Source organism: Melospiza georgiana, chromosome 11, assembly GCF_028018845.1.
Source record: "Melospiza georgiana isolate bMelGeo1 chromosome 11, bMelGeo1.pri, whole genome shotgun sequence".
Lineage (NCBI taxonomy): Eukaryota > Metazoa > Chordata > Aves > Passeriformes > Passerellidae > Melospiza > Melospiza georgiana.
Window position 1 is genome coordinate 1783673 of NC_080440.1, and position 22948 is coordinate 1806620.

General features: G+C 45.2%; 2 protein-coding genes across 2 annotated transcripts; one reads left to right on the top strand and one right to left on the bottom strand.

The window, feature by feature from the left end:
* Positions 1–194: 194 nt before the first annotated feature.
* Positions 195–5292, bottom strand: TRNT1 (tRNA nucleotidyl transferase 1). Its single transcript, XM_058031936.1, has 7 exons — positions 5136–5292; positions 4173–4366; positions 3518–3656; positions 3190–3316; positions 2761–2954; positions 2342–2592; positions 195–1280 (listed from the first exon to the last, which is right to left on the bottom strand). The coding sequence occupies exons 1-7, from the start codon at positions 5284–5286 to the stop codon at positions 1032–1034; spliced, it is 1305 nt and encodes a 434-aa protein (XP_057887919.1). The 5' UTR covers positions 5287–5292; the 3' UTR covers positions 195–1031.
* A 3817-nt stretch (positions 5293–9109) lies between these two features.
* On the top strand, positions 9110–21515 carry IL5RA (interleukin 5 receptor subunit alpha). The gene is made up of 10 exons (XM_058032138.1): positions 9110–9176; positions 10222–10367; positions 10665–10803; positions 11669–11801; positions 11877–12067; positions 13036–13181; positions 13616–13754; positions 15010–15106; positions 19408–19489; positions 21423–21515. The coding sequence occupies exons 1-10, from the start codon at positions 9110–9112 to the stop codon at positions 21513–21515; spliced, it is 1233 nt and encodes a 410-aa protein (XP_057888121.1).
* Positions 21516–22948: the final 1433 nt, after the last annotated feature.

The window sequence follows — 22948 nt, forward strand, 5'->3', positions numbered from 1 at the left end:
ATTTGCCTGACTAACAAACAGCCTTTCCTTCTCCTCTTGCTGGCTCCCACAAATTCCCAGGCACCTTCAGGATAATTTATTTAAAGGACCAGACATCCCAGGAAAATCAGTAGTGTGAAAGCCCAAAATGCTGATTTTTCCCAGCACTGCTCCGGTGTTGCCATCTAGTGTTGCAAAATGATATCCAAGGAACATGAAATCCAAAGGATTTTATTTGTTACCATGGTTCTGTAGGAAAACTTCAACCTGCAACAAGATTTGTGCACACAAGAGCTGCTCCCAGAGATTTTAACAGCACACCAAAAACCCCAGGGACAGGAGAATCCATAGAGACCAGGAATAGCTCAGCTCCAAATCCCCAAGACAAGGAGCTGGATCTCCTATTAATTAACATTAATAGTTTGTCTCACACCTGGAGTTGAAAATACAATGTAGAACCTTCACCAGCTTGCTGTGGATTCAGTTACTCACTGATAAGTTACTGAAAATTCATGATAATGACTCAGCCAAAGCATTCTTTTAACTAAAACTAATCCTGGAATTCTGCAAAATAAAAATAGTCCTAGAAAACAGCCTGGTTGTCCATGGCAAGGCTCTTGGGAACTGCTGGAGTGACTGTTTCCATCTGTTATACAGCTTTAAGTACAAAAAGAGTTAAGGTAGAGCCCATTGTTTCCTCACTTTCTCTAGGCACATAAAAACCCCTCCATGATTTTATCTAGAGGATGCAAACAACATTTTGGGGTTTTTTCTTTGGATATAGAAAGTCAGAAGGAGAAAAATCTTGCTGTCTGTCACCTCTCATGCCCTAAGTCATGATAAAATATTTATCACTAAGAATAGCAAAGAGAGGTTGAGAAGGTGGCATTTGGCAAACAGTGTTTACATTATTACAAAATGCAACCTCTCCTTGCAGGAGTTAGGGATCAGTAATGAAAATGTTAAATGTGACAGATGCTGTGAGAGGCTCAGTTTCCCAGGAGCTCAGTTCCACTCAGCTCAGGGCACAAACAGTTCTGCCATTATTCACTCTACAGCTTCTTGAGGCAGCTCAGCAGTTCCTCTTTATCCATGTGGTAGCCACTCTTTTTCCACTCGTCCCTCAGCTGCTGCAGGGCTGTGCCAATCTCCTTCCCCGAGGACACCCCCATCTTCCTGAGGTCGTGGCCACTGACAGGGAACGAGGGCACAGTCCATTCCTGCATCTCCTTCAGGAGCTGCTCCTCTCCTTGGTACTTCAGCAGCTCAAAGATCTTGGAGTTGGTGTTGGCTTCTCTCGACTGGGAGAAAAAAGGAAAAAAAGAGAGGTTTCAGTATGAAACAGCTCTAAGTGTGCTCAGCATTGTGCTATTCCCATTATCCCCGTTAGGCAGGACCTTGGCCAGGCTGGGACTATGGGAGCAAGGCTCTCTCCTGCCTCACAGAAATTCAAACTGAGTTTTTCAGGGTCTGGGGGAGATGCCTGGAGACTCCCTGAATCCAGGTAACAGCTATGATCCCTATCCATCACCTTTCCTGGTGACACAGGCCTGGCCCTTGGGACTGCTCCTTGCCCTCAGGATCACAATTCAGCTGGAAGTGACCTCACTGCGCTGTGGAAGAACATCCCAGGTTGCCTAAGGAACAGCACCCAAAATCACCCCAAAAAATCACCATAAAAATCCCCCAAATCGCCCCAAAAATCATCCCAAAAATTGCCAAAAAGTCCTCTAAAAATTGGCCTCAAAACCACCTAAAAATCACCTCAAATCCAAAAATCCAAATCCCGAAAATCGCTTCAAAAATCACCTCAAAAATCACTTAAACATTGCCTCAAAACTCACACAGAAAATTGCCCAAAAATCACCAAAAAATTCACCTCAAAATTAACTAAAAAATCGCCTCAAAATCACCATAAAAATCTCCAAAATTACTCCAAAAAATCACCATAAAAATCACCCCAAAATCACACCAAAAATCACATAAAAGAATTGTCAAAAAATTCCCAAAATCACCTAAAAATTCACCTCCAAATCCCCTAAAAATTGCCTTGGGAAGAACACCAGGAATTGCACTGATTTTCCATTCACCATTCAGAGCTGAATTTGACAGAAAAAAAGCCAAATTCTCCTTGAGGGGCAGCTCCTGTTTGATATTCCAGCAGGAGAGCACAGCAAAGGGAAGGTCACAAGGAAATAAATGTGACATTGTCCAGCCTGACTGACCTAAATCAGCCCTAAGCCTGCTCCAGAGCACAGGGTGCTCAGAACTGCTAAAACACAGCAGGTTTGGGTTTTAGGAATGTCCTGGAATGAATTCAGCTCCTGAGAAGCCCCAATGGAGCAACGTGAGCTCCACTCACATCCATCAGGAAGTCCTGGTAAGGTCTGAGTGGTTCTGGCCCTGAGCCTTTGGTTAATTCCTGCCTGTGCTTCACCAAGAAAAGGCCAAGGTTCTTCTCTTCCTTGGAGATTTTCAGCCTCAGGTCCAGGTTTGTGACATCATCCTTCCCCTTGAACAAGGATGACAGGACAGTCATGGGTTTTGGAGACAGGCTGTGGATGTTTTTACTGACTCTGGCAAATTCCTCTAAATTCCCACCAAGTGGTAGCCCTAAAAACACACAAAAAGTGCAAAGAAGTGTTGGTAAGAAAAGTGGGTCTTAGCAAAGCAAAAAATAAAATATTATTTCTGTCTAAACCCAAGTCTGATCTCAATTTGCCACAAAATTCTTTCTATATAAGGTACAGGAGTAGGAAATCAAACTTCATTTCACTTTACCTATGTACTGGGCAATATCCAGCTCATACATAAGCTGAACCAAATGATTGACATGGTTTCCAAGCAGAATTTTTTTCAGTTCCACCCAAATCCTTTCTCCTGATATTCCAGCCAAGCCTTTGGCATTTTCTTTAATTGCTTCCAGTGTAATAGGTTCATGATCTCCAGGTTTCTCTGCAATTCTTCCATAAAATCTGCCAAATAAAAACCCACTGGATGTTAGATTAGAAAACTTACAATTATTCTTATAATTAAAACAATTTAAAAGAATTCTTACAATTATACAACTTATTCCACTTCCAATCATAAAACCATTTAGGTTGGAAAGGAAACATGACAACTACAACTCTTTTTACATCACTGCTATCTTTTTGCACGTTTTTGAAGCTTTATACAGTTTGTTTATCAAGGAAAGGCAAAACCTCTTACCTGAAGTATCTCAGGATTCTTAAATAATCTTCTTGTATTCTCTCAGCTGCCGTGCCCACAAATCTGATTTTCTTGTTTTTCAAGTCTTCATAGCCATTAAAGAAATCATAGAGTGTCCCATCCAAGCCTAGAAAAAAAAGAAAAATGAATTATCAATTTACAAATGTGGCTGACAAAGCGAACCTCTCTCATTTGGAAATGAGAACTTGGGTGATTTGAGCTGCTCTGTCAGATCATCTCTATATTTATACAGACTTTGACACAGACAGAATTCAGTGGCAAAACTCAAATCCAGTGCTTCATCTACCTAAGTGCTTCTGAGATGTACCTAAGAACATGGAGTTGACAGTGAGGTCCCTCCTCTCAGCATCCTTGTGCCAGTCCGTGGTGAACTCCACCTCCGCGTGCCGCCCGTCGGTGACCACGTCGATGCGGAGAGTGGTGATTTCAAAATTCTGTTCGTGGAGCTGCAAATCCCACAGACACCGTTACTTCAACACAACCACGACATGAAATGAACTGAAATTAAACTAAATTAAATGCAAAAGCTGCTCCTTTTTCAGCCCTGTGTTTGTGTACAGTAGGTGGACACATGCACATCAACATGTGCAAGGTTTTCACACACAGTGAGAAATAGGAACTTCTGAAAATCATCCTGACATTATTTATTTTCTACAGAAATCTTCCTGCAGGAGAGGGACTAAGAGCAAGGTAGAGCAAATCAGGAGCAGGAAACATTAGGATCATGTGTGGGCACCCAACATTATTTTTTCTGGTGATGACACAGCAGCATGAATGGGTTACATGCATTAAAACATGGTAAGTACTTGAATTGTACAATCAATAATCAAAAAAAATCACTCCAGAATGTAAAGTAGGGTCTCATCTAAACTCTTGCTGTGATACTTTAACAAATAAGGAGCAAATTTTCTACTGGACATCCACAGACAGGTAAAAAAGATCCAAACAAATCCCAAACCAACCCTGGCAGTGATGGTCCCGTGTTTTTCTCCTTTGTTATTGATCAGACGAACCCCAGCTGCTGTGAACATCTCCTTCATCTCTGCTGGGGTGGCTGTGGTGGCAAAATCGATGTCCTGTGGTGTCACTCCGCTCAGTAAATCCCTCACGGCCCCTCCTGCTATTCTCAGCTCGTAGTTCTTCTTCTCAAACAGTTCTGGGAAGGGAAGGAAACCAAACAGCAATAAACCCATGGCACAGTCCATAACCTCCCTTCTTACAAAATAAAGATCATAGATGTAGGAATAAACACTCAAATGTGCAGGGAGCAGCAAATAATTCACAGCTTCATGCGAAATGCACGAATTCATAGCACAGCTCAGCATCCACAGGTATTTCCCCTGTCATTCTGATTTATTTTTCTGAAGCTTTTTTTAAAACTTAACTATGGCAGGTCTCTAATTGGTCCTGGGGACTCTGGGTTGGGGATAATTTTGAACAGTCAGGGGCTGACAAGGGAAAATAATTCAGATTATTTACAGCAGAGAACAGTGAGCCACGAGCCCAAATTTCTCTATGAACAACAGAGCATCATGGAATTGGCCTACAGAGGGGAAAACGAGCTCTGACATGTCCCTGGAGACTGGCTGGGGCTGCTCGGCCTGGAGAAGGCTCTGGGAGCAGAAAAATGCTCGGGGACACTTTATCAGGGCAAGGGGAAGGGCAATAAGGTGAGGGAAGGTGGGTTCAGGAGTGAGGTTTTCTTCTTAGGGTGGGGAAGGACTGGGATGGAATTCCCAGAGCAGGTGGGGCTGCCCTGGATCCCGGCAGTGCCCAAGGCCAGGGTGGGCATTGGGGCTGATGGGGAGCAGCCTGGACAGTGGAAGGTGTCACTGCCATGGCAGGGATGGGCTTTAAGGTCCCTCCCAACCCGAACCATCCCGGGGCTGCGCTCAGGGACATTTCGGGGCTCGCCCCGCACTCACCGGCCACGCTGCGCAGCCCCGGCGTGAAGAGCGCCTGGAACTGCGGCGCCTGCAGCCTCATGGTGCCGGTGCCGGAGCCGCTCCCGCCGTGCCGCCGCCGCAGCAGCCGCAGCCCGGCCCTGCGGGGCACAACCCAGAGCTCAGCCCACATCCGCGGCACGGCCGCCCCGGCCCGCCGCCCCCTCACTCACCGGGGCCCAGCTCCCGGATCGCCGGCGCCGGCCGATGAGCTCAGAGCGGCGCCGGGCTCGGGGATCGGCACCGCCCCGGGGCCGGGCTCCGTGAGGCGGCACCACCGCGGATCGGCACCGCCCCGGGGCCGGCCCGGACCCCGCTCCGCCCCCGCTCCCTCAGCGAGACCGACCCGACTGTGCTCAGCCGGGAGAGATTCATAAAAAACCTCACAGAATCAGTCAGTGAGTTGGAAGAGATCTTCAAGACCATCGAGTCCAGCCCAGCCCAGCCCCAAGAGCTCAACTCAACCCTGTCCCCAAGTGCCACATCCACAGAGCTTTAAATCACCCCAGGATGATTTAATTCCTCCTGACCCAAACCCCCATCCTGTTCTGTGGAGCAGGTATCAGTGATATGAGTGATAATTGATTATTTACAGCTATTATTGTGCACTTCATAATGTCTAAATGCAGTTGAGATCTTGCCCACATTGAATTACACCCATTTTCACCAATTTGACAGGAGCTTTAATTGTGTCTCGAACCCCAAACACTTTCCCCTCCAAGCTTGTGTCACCTACATGTTAATAACTTGGATGCCAGGTCGTTAATGAGGGTGAGTCATTGGCCTTCATCTCATCCTTCCTATAACTCCATCACATACAGCCCCACTTTCTGCAGGGTTGGATTCTGTTCCCTCTCCCGTCTGTGAGCCTGCAATACCATCACAGAGTCATGGAATGGGCTGGGTTGGAAGGAACCTTAAAGCTCACCTTGTTTCAACCACCTGCCATGGGCAGGGACACCTTCCACGAGCTCCATCCAACCCTGAACACTTCCAGGGATGGGGCATCCACAGCTCCTCTGGGCCATGCAGAAGTGATCCAACCAACAGATCTCAGCTCAAAGCTCTCAGCACAGTATTAGAAAGCTGGTTTTGCTCTGGCACTGGCAACTTCCCAAAATGCTGCAAGGCTGTGTGGCCAGAGCTTTGGACAAGATGGCATAAGAAAACCTGGTCAAAACATACACAGTTTTCCAGCAATGTCTGGGTTTGATTTTCTAGGGAAAGAACACACTGGGATATCAGCAGGGTGGCTGTAGGGTACTTCTTTGCAGTCAGCCATCACATTCCTCCTCCTCTTGAAAAGTCATCAGAGCACTCTCAGACCATCGTATATAAATAAAATAACCCCATTTCTGGGCTGGACCATGCCTGTGTGCAGCCTTCCACCCTGTGGTTAAATCCACAGTTCCCTTTTTCAAGGCGTGCTTATCTCACTTGTCCTCTGCCATCTCCTGTGAGGCACCAGCCCCGTTGGCACTTGGAGGGCAGCAGTTATAAAAGAAACCCAGAGGGAGAGCAGCCAGGGCACGGGGAACACACAGCCCCAGCTGCTGGCAGGACTCCGAGATGCCCAGGTAACCTCTGGGGTGTCTGCTGTGCTTGGGGTCTGCCTTGCGCTTGCTCTGCACACTGCCAGGGTCCTGCTCTGCAAAGGTTTGCACCGGGAAAGGCACCTGGAAACTGCTGCTGCTTTGTTGCTTGGGAGGTGTTGGGACACATCAGCTGTAAGGGAGAAAATCATTACTTTTAGGAGGCTGGTTTTTGTGCTTTGGATTTCTACTGTCCTTCTAAAAGGAATATATTCCTTGCACAAAGGGAATATCCCCTTTATCCTCTGCTCATTACCTATATAACCAAAACATAATCAAAACTTTGTCCTGAAAACTTACCATATCCATTTTTGTGAGGAGCACAATCCTCTTGTAGCCTTCCAGTTACCATCTTTACTTGAATACACTTATTTTGATTCTCTTTTCAGCATTTTCTCCCATGAAATAGGGTACCACAGTTTGTTCTCAGGGGCTGTGGTCTTACACAGCTGCAGAAATACAGCTTCCAAAAGCTGTGCTGTCAGTCTTAGTCTGGCAGCAAGAAAAGGACAAATAGCATTTTGGAAAACAAAGCACGAAAAAATAAACTGAAAAGAACAGGATAATAAATTAGGACTCATCTGAATTACAGTAACATTTTATATCCAGTTTCAGTTCACTAACGTGCTGCACAGAAAATATAAGATCTAATACATGCAAGCTTTTAGGCAGAAAAAAATATCTTTAGGATCTTTTTGAAAGTATAGGGAAAAGAAAAATCATAACCCTTAACTTTTTGTGGACAAATTAAAACCAAAAAATCCACAGGTAGCCAAACCCACTTTAAATAAACCCAAGGGAAAGTCAGCTGTTGTAGTTATAATAATGCCTGAAACCAACACACTGACATTATTCAAGTAGATGTGAATGCTAAGCACTTGCAAAACATGAGGCTTTTAAAAGATTTTTAAAAAATAATGCACTGAAGTAATTGCTTTTTTTAGGAAAAAAAGAGTGAATGCTCTCAGCAGTGAAACTAATGAAGCTTCTTTCCCAAAGTTATTTTTTATTTTCAAGGATGTGAGCATAATGAATTTTTACTTCTAAACACAGAGAAAAATTAATATTAGAGTATTTACTGGTCTCATCAGGTAAATGAAAGGATATTTCCTGAAGCAGCAAAGAAAGCCTGATGTCAGTAATTTCTGCAGGCAGAAATGTGTGCTGTAAAGAATATTTGTCCCATTGTCTGTGGCTTGCTACATTTTGGGAGAACCAAAATGCCTGGCCAAGATGTCATTCCATAATCCAACATACACAAAATCAAACTCTGGCTCCCCAGGAGCAATCCATTAGCAAACTCCTGAGCTTCAGCTGGCCTTGTGCACATTTGGGCTGTCAGGAAAGCAGAGAGGCACAAAATGTGAATATAGATAATGAGAGGAGTTGGACATTAAAAACACACTCTACTGTAGATGATGTGTCATTTTAATGAACTCAGCACTCAGACTGCATTTTGAAAAATAGTTACTGTACAGCAGAATTATTCCAACTGTGATCAGTGGGAATGCTTCCAGTCCCTGGGTTATTCCTGCTCATTACCATTGGAAAATATTGTGTTTTCTGTGTGAGCAATTGCTGTAGTGCCCCAGGGAGGTGGTGAGATTGGGCTGGGGGGGTGCATTTCTCTTCAGTAAGAACATTTTGGAAAGCTGCTGTTCTGAATGCCCATTTTTATATTAGGTTATACAGGAATGATTACACTGAGATTTTTTTTTTCTCCCAGTAATTCATGAAACCATCCATAAGAAAATGCTGGGTTTAAGCATTAAAAACTGTTGTTCATTGAAATTAGGAACAAACAAAGCAGTTTCTCTTACACCAATAATTAATGGCGGAGAATTAGCCTTGAGGTGAGCAGTGGCTGTGTCTTCAGAGAGCTTTATTGGAGGAGTAACTAGACAGTAAATCCCAGTAAGCAGCTATTTTATATGGAGTGGCAGCTAAAATATGGTTATTTCTGTTCTTGGAGGAAATGGGACTCTCCCCAAAGCCAGTCTACACCAACCCGACTCACCTTCCATGGAGAAATGCTTAAATCCACGGATGCCCTAAACATCCCCACATGAAGGTTTGAAAGCAGCAGCTTTTCAGAGAGGCCTGGCAAAGGGAGCAACATGAAACGTGCTCTGTGTACCTGTATTAAATTTAGCTTCCACAAAAGCATTTTCCTGCAAGAAAAGAAGAGTCTATCCCTGCAAGGCAGCAGTTTCACCCCTTTGATCATGGGGATAGATTGTGATCAGTGGGTTGGGTGTTTAACCCTTGGCTTGGCTTTAACCTTTGTTCATTTTTAGCTCCTGTGAAATGGTGCCAAGGCTGGTGGGCTGATGCCTGGCTGTGCCCATCCACCACCCAGAGATGATGGCCAGTGGGATGCCAGCTTTCCTGCTCCTCCTCTGGACAACAAACCCTCCTCAAGGTGCAGGAGGTGAGGACTTTCCAGCTGCCAGGGCTGTGCCCTGTCCCAGACTGTTCCCAGTTGGTGCCTGGTTTGCTCTGGGAGAAAAGAATCTCCAGTCATGGGGACACAACTTGTGTTGGGGTTTTCTGAGCCTTGCTGGGGCAGTTTTCCTACTGCAATGTGAACTCCTGGGCATCCAAGTTTGGAATCACAGGAGAAGAGAAATGAGGGCTGATCATGGAATCCCAGAATGGTTTGGGTTGGAAGGGACCTTAAAGCCCATCCAGTTCCACCCTCTGCCATGGTCAGGGACCCCTTCCCCTGTGCCAGGCTGCTCAGAGTCACATCCAACCTGGCCTTGGGCACTCCCAGGGGTGCTGATGGCCCTCAGCTGCCTGGAGTTTGGCAAATAAGGGAGAGCAGGCTCTGAAGAGCTGGAGGGGAGCAGATTGATTATTTCACTGCCCTGCTATTTATATGCTAACACTTCCCCCAGCATGAGCTCCTCCTCATTTCCAAGGGAGCTCCAGGAATCCTTCTTGCCCTGTCATTTTAAATTATCCTTCCCATCCTTCTGTGTTTCCTCCCATTTGGGCTTAATTCCTCTGTTCATCATTTTGGTTCTACTCTCACATGCAACTTCTTGTGGCTGTCAACCTTCTCTTTGAAAGCCCCCCACGCTGCCCTCTCCTGCAAGCTGATGGGAGAGAATTGTTCATGCAGTTGATCACTCCATCAGCCCTGTGTGACAATGAGGACCAAGATGGAAACTCTGAACCTAATTAACAAGCCAAATGTAATATATCACAGTAATTTTCAAGTTGAAGCTGTTGTAAAAATTTCATTTTTCAAGCTAAGTTTTAATAAACTCTTATTTGATGGCGTTTTGTTTATTTAAAGGTTTTTTTTTTTTTTGGTCAAATATTAGAAATATTTTATAAGGAGCTGTTAAGAAAACATAATATTGAAATGAAATTATTTGCTTGTATTGCTCACTGCTTGCAAAGAGGTAATGCTCAAAACAATTCACTGGATTGGACACTGATGGATATTTCTGTTTTCTCCCTTCCAGTCCAGGTTTTGCCACCTGTTAACTTCACCCTCACAGTCTCTGCATTAGCACAAGTGCTGTTACAGTGGGAGCCAAACCCTGCTCAGGAACAAAACAACTCCACCATTAGATACGATGTGAAAATCCTGAGCCCTGAGCCAGAAGAGGTAAGAGAAAAAAATAAATCAAGGATCTCAAGAAGGCTAAATCCCTGCTGTTCTCTTTTATCTAAACCCATGCTTTGGGAGCTGCATAGATTCCCTCTCAGCCATCCTTGTGGACACAGTTCTGCTGGGGTGAGCCTTGGGAATTGCAGTTTTCATCTCGAGGGGAGCATGGACCCTGCTTTGAACACTGGCTCCCCACTCAGCTCACTGAACTCACCCCAATGCGTGGCTCAGTCTCTGCAGGTCCCTTATTTTTCCTCCCATCCCCTGTGGTTATTTGGTATTTTCTGTTTCCAGTATGACACCAGCAGCACCCACAGCGTGCGGACAGCAGCGCTTCACAACGGCTTCTCTGCCCGCGTGCGCACCTTGCTGCTGCAGGAGGGCCTGCAGAGGGGCAGCGACTGGGTGCAGGGACACCTCCCACCTCTGCCAGGTGAGAACACCCACAGAGGGCCTGGGGTTTGTGTTCTGCCCAATCTGTGCACTAAACATTGAAAGGTGACAGGTTTAGCTCTTCAAAATAAAAATACGGCGTTTTCCGCTCTACCTGCTCCAAAAGGATTTCGTCCAGACCTTTCCCTGCTGCAGTGGAGCCTGGAGTACAATCTGGAGGGGCAAAATGTCAACAACACCTATAAAATTTTCTAACAATGCCTTGCTAAGGCTGAGTGAACCTAGCATGGTGCACCTAGGATATTGCTGCCTTGTTGCACATGAAATACACAGAGCTGTGTGGCACAGCTTTACTCACTGCTTGGGAACTGCATCCTTTCCAAGGCACTGAGCTGTGTGATGGGGAGGGGAATTGGGTGCACAGACACAGCTAAAACGGCCCAAACTGGAATCAAAAAGGAAGAAAACAGATGCAACAGACACAGCTACAATGGCCCAAACTGGAATAAAAAAAGGAAGAGAATTGGATGCACAGACACAGCTACAATGGCCCAAACTGGAATACAAAAGGAGAATTGGATGCAACAGACACAGCTACAATGGCCCAAATTGGAATAAAAAAGGAAGAAAATTAGATGTAACAGACACAGCTATAATGGCCCAAACTGGAATCAAAAAGGAAGAGAGACACAGTTATAATGGTCCAAAATTGAATAAATAAGGAAGAAAATTAGATGTAACACACAGAGCTAGAAAGGCCCAAACTGGAATAAAGAAGGAGAATTGGATGCAACAGACACAGCTACAATGGCCCAAACTGTAATCAAAGTGTTTTAACAACAGGAACTTGTTATGATTTTTGCAGTGAGGTTTTCTTTCTGCTCTGTAATTCCTTGCCTCTCCAGGTGCTGCAGAGACCTCTGTCACCAACCTGTCCTGTGTCACCCACGTCACCATCCCTGGCAACGTCTCTCTCCACTGCAGCTGGCTCCCTGGCCGAGGGGCTCCAGAGGACACCAAATATCTCCTGTTTTACAGGTTGGTGTTTGCTGCTTCTCCAGCCAGCAGGGAATTTCTTTACGAGCACCCTGTCTCACCAGCATTTTAATTTAGGTATGAGACACACACAGAGGAATGTCCCACTTACAGCAAAGACAAGTGGAGCAGGAATACTGAGTGCAGATTTTCAAGTACTCAGATTCAGCCTGGTGAGATTGACAACCTCATTGTCATTCACATTAATGGCTCCAGCAAACGTGCTGCAATCAAGCCTTTCCAGCAGTTATTTAACCAAAATGCCATTGGTGAGTAGGAATACATTAAAAAATATCAAAAATGTCTGGCAGGATTGTCAAAATGTGAGGAAGCTCGATTGGATTGAGTGGTTCTTAATGCAGGTGAAAGGATGTGTTGATTTTGCATAGTCATCTTAAGGGAATTGAAAGAAATAACTGGATTGTTTTAGCTAAATTTGATTTTAACCATCTATTTTAAATTATAGAATTGCAAAGCTAAAAGCTAGTAAAGGCAATTAGTTTGCTGTTTGTTAGCTAAAGCATTATTTCCAATATTAATTTTCAGCTGATTTAGTCAATAGACTTTAAAACACTGTTTTTATTACCCTTAATTTTGCAGCCTTTTTTAAAAAGCAGTAAGACATGTGGTGTTCAAGTTAACCCTGTCCTGTAAAGGAAGACATTACAGTCTGGAATAAAAGGGAATATCAGCCATGATTGTCTATCATCTTTCATCCACACAAATAATTTACTTTCCTGCATTAGTTCCATACCTTTTTCTTTTTTTAAACAGATAAGAGTTCTCATTTTCATCACTTCACTAAGAGAAAAAAAATCACAAATTTTCTTTTTAGAAATCATCCCCATAACAGCAGCTGAATTCCTTTGAATTTTTTTTCATTTTTCAATAACTTTCCTGGCTACATCTGCATTTTCTTCTTCCTGGAAATGAAGTTTTTCTAACTATTCTATCATTAGTTTAATACTTCTGTGGAAATTAATTAAATAAATTCCTCTTTCCCCAGTAATCTAAATTTCCAAAAATTAAAGTGGATTTTCCAAACTGTTTTCCTATAACTATTACCAGCAATGTAGTTATTCCTCTTAAATCCTTATCTTTTCAGTCCAAAAAGGGAAATAAATGCTATAATTATAGGTCCTACTTGGAAACACTATCAGGTTATAAAATGCTCCAGGTTTTTAGTATTTAAACTTGTCTCTATAAATAACTCACCTGTATGGTTTTCTTTTTGCAGAGAAAGTGAATATTCCCAGAAATATCAGCATATCCCTGGAGCAAAATGATCTCCTGGCCATGTGGGAGAAGCCAATTTCTCCTTTCCATGAGGAATGTTTTGAATATGAATTTTATCTCATCAACCTGAAGTCAGGTAACAAGCAGGTAATTGCTCCTCCAGCATCCAAGATCATCCAACATTCCTGTCCTCTCCAGCTGGAATTTGCCTTCCTCTTTTCCTCAGTTCCTTTTCAATCTGCAACAAACCATCCCCAAGGAACTTGGGAAAGCAGGACAAAATTGCATTTATTCAGCTTGTGCATCTGGGCTCAGAACAGTTTTTCCCATTTAGAAAATGCTGCATTGAGAATCTGGAAGAAGAATGGAGAAACGAGGCATTTCCCAGGAATTCTTCCTGGAATATTGGTGTGTTAGGAGAAGTTACACCTACAAAAGTGGGATTCTTACCTCCAAAGCAAGGCCAGCAGCTTGCAGTTAATAATGATGACAAAAAAAAAAAGATAAACACAGTTTGAATTTGTTTTCTGAATGGTTGAGTCTTAATTAATCTGTGACAGCACAACTTGTGTTCCTGACAGATCCTGAGCCTCTCCTCCAGCAGTTTCCAGCTGAGGGTGGATGCCAGCAGCAGATATTCCATCAGGATCAGGGCCAACCTCAACCACATCTGCCGAGCCCCAGGAGTCTGGAGTGACTGGAGTGCCATCATTTACATTGGTGAGAATCCCCAAAATCCCACTGCTAACTGGGGAAACAATGCTGCCTCACCAGGAGCCTGCCCAGAATTCTCACAGGAAAACAGAGACTTGAAGGAAAAACCTGACTTGTTAATGCCAAGGGGATTTAAATCTGTTCCATTAAAAACAAACTAATTGCAAGAAGATTGGTTTTAAGCAATGCTTTGTGAAATTTCCAGAGATTGCTTTAAACTCAAGGCCTTTTCTTGCATCACTGCAGTTTTTTCAGGTTTTTCCCTGCCCTCATTGTGATGTTCATGCTGGAAATAAATATGAGAGGCCATGTCAGCCATTGATTCACTGAAATTATCTCACCCCTTCAATGGTGAGGGAAAAAAGAACATTCTTTTAGCATCTTTTAGCATCCCCATTGCTGGGGAGCAATGCTGCCTAATCAGGAGCGTGCCCAACATCACAAAATTCTAATAGGAAACAGGAAAACAGGAATTTGAACTTAATTTACTGAAATTATCTCACTCCTTAAATGCTGGGAGAAAAAAGAACATGGTTTTAGCATCTTTGACACCTGATCATTGGCCCCATGCTGTTTTGTATTTCCTGCTTGCTGACCAAGTTGTTGTGGAAATACCAGTTCCTTTATCACTGCACGTTATCAACTGTTTGTTCTTAGACATCCTCCTTTGCTCTTATCTCTGGAGTTTCTCAACTTCCTTGTTTTCACTTAAAAAATACTCTGTTACACTCCTGTTTACTACATTTCCCCTCTTGTACCACGAATTCACATTTTCAGTGTTTTGCCTCCTTTCTCCAACACATCCCCTTGGCCTGGCTCACACAGCAAACATGGAAAATTCATTCTGATGGCAAAACAAAAATGGTCTTCCCTAAAAATTTACTTAAATCTCAACAATATCCAGGGACATGACCACTTAACCCAGTTTTTCTCACGGAAAGGAATTTTTAGGGGTTTGTTGCAGTTCATTGGCACAATACAGGTTCATGCCACTTTCTCAGCCCATTGTTCTCTCCTTTATACCAAAATAAAAGAAAACTATTGCTGAAATCAGAAATTCAGTGCCATGGAAACTCTTCTTGAAACTCTATATTTAATTTCTTATTCTAGGATCAAGTCCTCAAAATCTGCATGTTAATTTGTGATCTGAATACAACCACATTAAACATCTAATGAAATATTCAAATTCTAAACACATTTCAAATAATCTGTAATAAAATAATACATTTAATGTCTTTTTTTTTTTTCCCTTGAAATTCAGGGCAAAATAAACTGGAGAATTCCATAGCCTGGATTCTCACTCTGCTCTGTGTGTCCACGTCCTGCATGTTGCTGCTTGTTGCTATATTATGCCAAATGTAAGTATTAGCATTTTTTTTTATTACAATATAACCAAGGACCAGTGTGGGGGGATGTCACAAGCTTTGCTTAATTCTGAGTAAAAGCTGAGTTTGCCTAAATATACAAAGCAAAAATAATCAGCCTCATTAATTATCAATAATAACATTCAGCAAAACTGGTGGGGTAAGAGAGTTATTCAATTTAATCTTATACAACAAACCCATATATTGAGTGAGGTGAATTGTTTACAATTTGTTAAAATCTGTTTGTCCTTATCTCATTTCTTCATTAAATGCACCTGATTGGGTCAGTGATTTCCCCAGCAATCTTCATTTATCCCTGGTGAAAGCTGCTCAGAACATCCCTCATGGCAAAATAGCCAGACCCCTAACGTTTGCTTTGGGTATTTGAAATATTGAATTTATTTTTAATTACATTCTGGCTTTGGATGCTGTATAGCAAAGGCCAAAACTCCCCAAATGCACAGTGAGGAAGCCCAGCTGCACTTTGGATTTGTGTCTGTGACAGTTAAATCATAAGTGATGGATTAAAGGCTCCATGTAATGAGAAGTGCCTCCCTGAAACACGCAATTACCAGTCCACAATAACCACATCTCCCCTTAATGCAAGTGCTAATTCCCTATTAATTTCTTTAGTGCCTTTTTATTTGTTGCATCCTTGGCTGTTTTCCTGTCCCTGCTGTGTTTCCTGTATCCAATAAAGGTGTTGTGGACAGGATGCTCCAAGAGGATAACTGAGAGGAACTCTGCCTGTGGGACTGTTCTCAGGGCTCTGGCAGGAGCAGCACAGGGAATTCATCCCTGTGGAATTTGTAGGGAAGAGATGAGAATCCTGACTCCATGTTTCAGAAGGCTGATTCATTATTTTATGATATATATTATATTAAAAGAAAATTATATACTAAACCTACACTAAAGATAGAGAAAGGAGACATCAGAAGGCTGGAAAAGAATGAATCATAAATCTTGTGACTGCTCACAGCCTCAACACAGCTGCACCTGTGATTGGTCATTAATTAAAAACAATTTCACACGCTGGGTAAACAACTCTCCAGATCACATCCAAAGTAGCAAAAGAGGGAGAAGCTGAAGCTTCCCAGCTTCCCGGGAGAAAAGATTCTGGCAAAGGATTTTTTATAAAATTTGTCAGTGACAATCCCCATGTCATGTCACACACTTGTCCTCAGCTATGCAGCCTTGAGGTCTTGCTGAAAATCCCCAAATTTCTCTTACTTACATGATTCTTTTATGGATTGACCTGGAGATCTCCCCTGTTCCAGCACCTTCTCCAGTTCTCTCCTCTCTCTTTGGGACAGCAGAACCAACACCAGCCAGCAGCAGTTTGTTCCATGTTTCCTGTGGAGTTCTGACAGCATTTGAATATTACATTTACCCCCTTTGGAGATCCTGAAACACACACAGGGGGAGAAATTAATCCAGGGTACAATTGCACTCAACCTGGAGATGCTGTACTAATACATTTTATGATTTTAATCCAAATTTCAGGGAGCTTTTCCAGGTTCAGCTGCTTGCTGCTACCTTGGTTGCTCCCAGGAGTTTCCCTCCAGTATAAAATCCCCCAACACCCAAAGGCTCATTACTTTCTCTCTTTGCCAACATGATGAAAATTTTACCTCCCTGCTACTCTGAATTTCATGGAGCTGCTCACCTTATTCCACCCTTCCCTGCTGCTCCTTCTTCTGAAATCCCCAGCCTGCCCTGGGAGGATGGGCCAGTGTAAGAAGATGAAACACAGGCTTGTACCTGCAGATATTAAAAAAAGAAAAATCGAGCAGGTTTCCTAGATCACAGTTTCATTAGTACTCTCTGTTTTTACTGCTCTTGAAAATTCATGAAGTGCACTCTGCGATTCAATCCACGGAATCGTTTCAAATTTCGTGTGATTCCAGCCATTATAAGGAATTTCATTACAGCAAAGAGCTCCATAAATTTTTCTGTGTACTTGCAGGCATCAGGGTTAAAGCCCAGCGTTTGGGAGGAGTGCTGCCAGGCAAAGGGGCCCTGTGGGACAGTTTGGGCAGGCTCTTCCCTTCACTCACTAGCAGAGGCTGATAGAGTCTTGATAAAAACCATAAGTGAATGCTCTCCTGGTGTGCTCTCTGCCTTCAGGAGTGAGCACTGTACTTCCCTAGAAATAACATTTTCTCCTGTGAGCCCCCAGGAGGATGGGGTCAGTAAAATGCTCTGGCATGAGGGCACTCAGTGGCCTCCACACCCCAAAATCTGTGTGATCATCCAGGTACCCCCCTTCTGCACCCCTCAGCAGCATCACCAGCCAGCGTTGGAAAGCTCCATGGGGAATCTCAGGGGAGGCACTCTGACATAGAGTTAAACCAAAAACCTCCTCAGTCCCATCACAGAGCAAGGAGAGCTTGCTCTCCTGCCTGTTTCTCATGTTTATCTCCAGCCCTTCCATGTCACAGCCTGTGGGAGGAGTGGAAATTTCAGAAAGCCAGACACAGCACAAAACCCAGACCCTGAAATGCTGATTTAAGGCACCAGGGTCCCGTGGGGTGGGACCAAGGCCTGAAGGTCCAAGCAGTGATAGTGGAAAAAGGCTGTGCCTTAACCTGTGCAGACAGAGATACCTGGGATGCTTTTTGTGACGAGATCTTTAACCACAGAACTCTGACTTTTCAGTAACCTCCAAAAAAGAACAGCACCATTCTGAGGGCACCACCCCAGCAACGACCTGAGGGGCAAAGCAGCCCCCATGGACACACTTCTGCCTCATTTCTCTGGGCATTTGTGCACCTTCCTTAAGTGCTCCCCTTCCAGAAGTGATGTATAATTTATGCTTTTTGCTGCCTCAATAAATAATTTTGGTATGGCTCCATCAAAATCTTTTCTTGGCAAACAGCACAACGAGGAACACACCAATCAACAAGAAAAGCAAATGTTTCTCCCAAAACACCTCCCACCCTGTTTTTCCTCCCCATATTCCCATTTGTGGCTGTACAATTCCCTCCCAAGGCCTCATCCTGTGCAGCAGAGGGGAGAATCCCACAGCTCGTGTCTGTGGGGTGTGTGGCCCTTCCCTTCACCTATAATTAGTGAACATCAATGTCACCTTCAAGGCAGCAGCAGCTCAGCCAGCAAGGTTTAGCTCCAAGCTGACAGAAAATATTATTCCTCCTCCCCAGGAGAATAGCAATAGGATAAAGGTAAACTTGACAGAACTCAGAAAGCTTCGGGAAGAAGAATAGTCCTAAGAACATAAGCACTGAACTAAAGAGACATCAGCCAGGGAGATTGTCACAAAATAAGGGGGGCAGAGCAGCAGATCTGGCAGATTCCTCCAGAACAGAGCCTGGGTACCCACTCTGGGCTGAGCTCTCCTCACTCAGGCCAAGCTGCCACTGAAACCTGCCCCTTCTGGACACAGTGCTGTCCAGGGCTGGAGACAGCGAGGGTGTTCAGCAGCAGCAATGTGAGACCTGAGCTCTGGCATGCACCAAAGACAAGGAACAGTCCCCTCTGCTGCCACAGAAATGCCTGTGCTGTGAGCCCAGCCAGGGAAGGGTCTCAGGGGTGTGAGCAGGGTGAGCTATCACAGCACTGAGCGGATCCATTTGCTCTCAGCTGTCCCTGGTGCCTTCCCCTGCCCACTCCCAGCTCCCTTGGCACACAGTTATTTGTGGGTGCTCTCCTGCCACGGGCCACTGGCAGTTTATGGCCAGACACCAAAGCCTGAGCACGAGGCAGCTCCAACAGCTTGTCCTGGCTGTCCACACGAGGCACCTGACAGCAGAGCCCTTGGGAGGAGGAGCAGCAGTGTCAACAGACAGGTCAGAGCAGTTCAGCTCTCCCCAGACAGCCCCAAAAGCCCTGGCACAGGATGGGCACAGCCTCACCCACCCCTGCCTGTCCCCTGCCTGTCCCCAGGGCCCAGAGGTGACCTGTGAGGAGTGGCACAGCTGCCCAGCCCCAGGGGGGAACATCACCTGTTGGAACCCTGACTGCTAAGAATTTTTAACTTTCTGTGCTAACAAACACTAACTCCAAAAAAACCCACTACGTTTAACCTAAAACCATAGGAAAAAAACTTCCAAAATTAAATAATAAAACTAAAATTATAAGTATATAATTTAAATAAAAGTGTGTAATATCACATATTAAAAACTTAAACTTGGCAGTTAGGGTTCCAACAATTATCCCTGACAGGAGGTGCTGCAGGCAGAGCTGGCTGCTCTTGGGGCTCAGCACGTGCTGCTGCTTGGGCCCCTCATCCCCCAGGAACAGCACCTCTCACACCCCTCCACTGCTGTTTCTTACAGAAACCACGTTTGGAGTAAACTGTTCCCACCTATCCCAACGCCCAGCAACAAATTCCGAGACCCTTTCCCAGTTGACTATGAGGTAAATAACTTCTTTTCCTTTTTTTAAACTAAAATGAATGCTTTTGTTTGTGTGCTGCTTTTCCCCTGTAAGGCTGAGAGCAAAGAGGGTCACAGAATCATTACATCTCAAAAAGATCTCCAAGACCATCAAGTCCAACCCCATGAGCACTAAATCCATTGAATTTAGCAATTCCTGAGGCTGATTTTGCCATCCTCCCTGCTGTGGGAGATTCTCACCTCGCTGCGTGGCTCCTTCCTTTGTCCAGGTCCCAGTCTGCTGCAGCTCTGGCTTTGCTTGCAGGTGTTGTGGTTTGGGAAGGGTTAAAAAGGAACAGAAGGGTTAAAAGTGAAGAGAAGGATTAAGTGATATTGTCCAGGTTTCCCCTTTGCTGGCTCCATTCCACATTCCAGCAGAATTCCTCTCCGGGTTTCCCCTTTGCCAGCTCCATTCCTGACTCCATGCTGGTTCTTTGTTCCTACACTGAATTTCTGCATTTCTGAATTTCTGAATTTGGGGCTCACCCGTGGCTCTGCCCTCTGCAGGAATTGCAGTTTCTCCCCAGACAGACAGAGACTGCAGGGGGGCTCCTGGAGAGCTGCTCTTGTCCAGCCTCACAACTCAAAGTTGTTAAGCCGGACTTAAGCCTTTCTGGGTTTGCAGTCACTTCTGATAAATACATTTATCTTACAGATGAGATAAACCCCTCATTGTCTGCTCAGCACCTTGATTTCCATTTGTCCCCTTGGAACAGGATTTGATTTTTGCATGTTGTTCTTCCTCCATGGTCTGGTTGAGGAAACAGGCTTAGATGATTATCCTATAATGTTTGTTTTTAATTAAATGGTGCAGAACACCACAACTTGGGGCATGACACCTAAGAGCATGAGAAATAGCAAATATCAGTGCTGCAGCTGGAAATGTGAGCTTGCAAAGGCAGGTTCAGGTTCTCACAGCAGTTCTGCCTTGTTTTCACTCCTCACTCCAGGTGAGCTGGCCCTGCTGGGTGGCACCAGAGGCACCAGGGCCACAGGGCTGGTGGCACTGCCAGGGGGGCTGTGACATGACCCAGGTCCTGCTGAGGCCACCAGGGAGAGGGAAGTTGTTTGCTGGGGACACTCAGTTCCTAAATTCGGTGTAAACAGGGCTGAGGTGACGAAAGCCCTGCAGGTGGTGGCCGTGGGAACCTGCTGGTCCCTGCAGTGTCACCTGCCACCCTGCAGTGTCACCTGCTGATCCCTGCAGTGTCACCTGCTGGCCCCTGCAGGGCTTCCCAGCAGCTCAGCCACTGCTGCTGCTCCCTTCTGCAGCCCTGTTTGTGCAGCTCTGCCACGATGTGATCCCATAGATGGCTCTGCAAGGACGTGGCCCCATAAATGGGCTCTGTAAGGATGAGATCCCATAAATGGCTCTGCTGCTCTGTATTCAGGAAAATTCCCGTTCCTCAAACCATGATCCCTCACTGCCAGAGTGCCAGGCCCTGGAGAAGGCTCCCCAGGGCAGGGGCGGAGGCACCAGCCCTGGAAGAGCTCAAAATCCTCCTGGTTTTCGGATGTGGCCCTTTGGGATAGGATTTAGTGAGTGTGGTGGAATCTGACTGAAGGTTGGACTCGATCATCTTGGAGGTCTCTTCCAGCATTAATGATTTTTTGATTCTGTGCCCTCCAGCTCCTCCTGGGCTCCTTGTTCTTGGCTACAGAGGGGTGGCCACTGTGGGAGAATTTGGCAAGTGGGGAGTTTGGGGGTGCAGGGCTGGAGGGACAGAGGATGAGCAGCTCAGTGAGAGCTTCAGCCAGAGGGTGAAAACCCTCCTGTTGAACCCAATGCTCCTGAGCTCCTCAACCATCAAACATCTTGGGTTAATCCTCTGTAAATGCACCAGTTTGAACTCTCAGCTCTCCCCCAGCCCACGCCAGCCCTCCTCTCACAGCTCCAAGGGGTGTTTGCTTTGCAGAGAGCACGGACCTGCCCCAGCTCCACGGAGACCGAGGTGGGCAGCCTGGCTGAAGGCTTCTACTGCAGCGTCCTCGACGACTCAGTGTTCTGAGAGGCTCCACGAGGTCACCCAGCAACGCTGGAGAGGGCTCTGTGTCACCTCTCTGTGTCCCTGCTCCAGTGGGGACGAGGATTTGCCTGCACCAGGCGCCTTGTTGCCAAACAGAAAATTCCAGCTCAAACAGGATGGAAGCTCATGGTACAAGGGCTGTGGTAGGGAAAACAAACCTTGGAAAAGAGCCAACGGGTTCATTTTTTCTGGTTGGCACCTTAGTCTTTTGGGTGTTCGTTTTACCTTGGTCTGACAGCTGGAGATGCAAACTGGGTTTGGCACAGCCCTGTGGATGCAGCAAGGTGGTCCTGGCAGTGACCAAGAGGGGTCAAACACTGGGAAAAGAAGGAAAAACGTGTGAAGCACCCAGTGCTGTCACCTCAGTGCTGCACAGCAAGGCCACCATGAGAGCAGGGACACTCACCTGGCCTTTGCTGCTATGCTTTGTAACAAAACTGTGAATTTCCACCTGAATTTCCACCCTGGGCTCTGACCTCCCTGGCTGCGGCCCATGACGTTCTCCTGTCTTGCAGAATTCCTTCCAGGTCCAAGAAACCTCCTGTCCACGGAGCTGGGTCAAACACGCTAACGAAGAATAAAAATAAAGATTTGATCCAGCCAATAAGTTCTTTGGAAGGTGCCTAAAGAAATGGAGTTTCCAAGTACTATAGACTAAAAATAATTATAATAAATGAGGCAGTTCTCATCTGGGTGAAGTAGCATTGCTCCATCAAAGTTAATGTAGCTCATTAATATAACATTGATACCTCCAATGTCTCTCCTGCATGTGCTTTTAATGGATTTGAGGGCCCCAACTTTAACACACTAAAATCAGAATTTCATTAGTAAAATCCTAAAAATGAGACTAAAGAGAATTCACTTATTGGAGTGTATTTTATGTCATACCTTCAAGTGGCCCAATAAATAAAGTTTCTGCACATAATTCCATTCCCATTAATGCCAAGCTATTGCTCAGGTGAATGCAATACATTTAAATATATTTTGCATGTCAGGTCCTTGGTATTTCCAGGATGAGTCCTCATGGGGACATGAGGGCTGGATGGCTCGCAGAGCCAGCAGCCACACTTCTACTCACCCTGGTAAATAAATCCAACGTGGTGTAAAGCAGGAGCAGCAGCATTTCCCCAGCCAGGCTGCAGGTCCAGCCCCCTCACCTGTAGTGATGTCAATGCTGGAGAACCAAGGGTGCAGGATGAGGACAATTCCTGGCTGAGCTCCTCCTCGTGGTCGTGATTCCTGGAGGAAAATCTTCACTCCAAGCTGCACAGGGGAAAAGGAATTTGCCCAGGATCCCAGGCCACTCCCAGGGCTGTGTCAGTTTTGGCACCACCACATCCCATCTCCAGCCCCACACTCCCACAGCACAGAATCATTAATTTCTCATTTTTTTCCCTTCAAACCCAGCTCCCAAC

Bases quoted from the DNA above. Each gene is read 5' to 3' on its own strand.
- TRNT1 (XM_058031936.1), bottom strand. From the start codon at position 5,286: ATGTGGGCTGAGCTCTGGGTTGTGCCCCGCAGGGCCGGGCTGCGGCTG. The intron at 3,317-3,517 runs GTACATCTCAGA...TTTTTTTTCTAG, and splicing joins TGTCAACTCCATGTTCTTAG to GCTTGGATGGGACACTCTAT. The intron at 2,955-3,189 runs GTAAGAGGTTTT...TTTATTTGGCAG, and splicing joins AGAATCCTGAGATACTTCAG to ATTTTATGGAAGAATTGCAG.
- IL5RA (XM_058032138.1), top strand. From the start codon at position 9,110: ATGGCCAGTGGGATGCCAGCTTTCCTGCTCCTCCTCTGGACAACAAAC. The intron at 10,804-11,668 runs GTGAGAACACCC...TTGCCTCTCCAG, and splicing joins ACACCTCCCACCTCTGCCAG to GTGCTGCAGAGACCTCTGTC. The intron at 15,107-19,407 runs GTAAGTATTAGC...TGTTTCTTACAG, and splicing joins GTTGCTATATTATGCCAAAT to AAACCACGTTTGGAGTAAAC.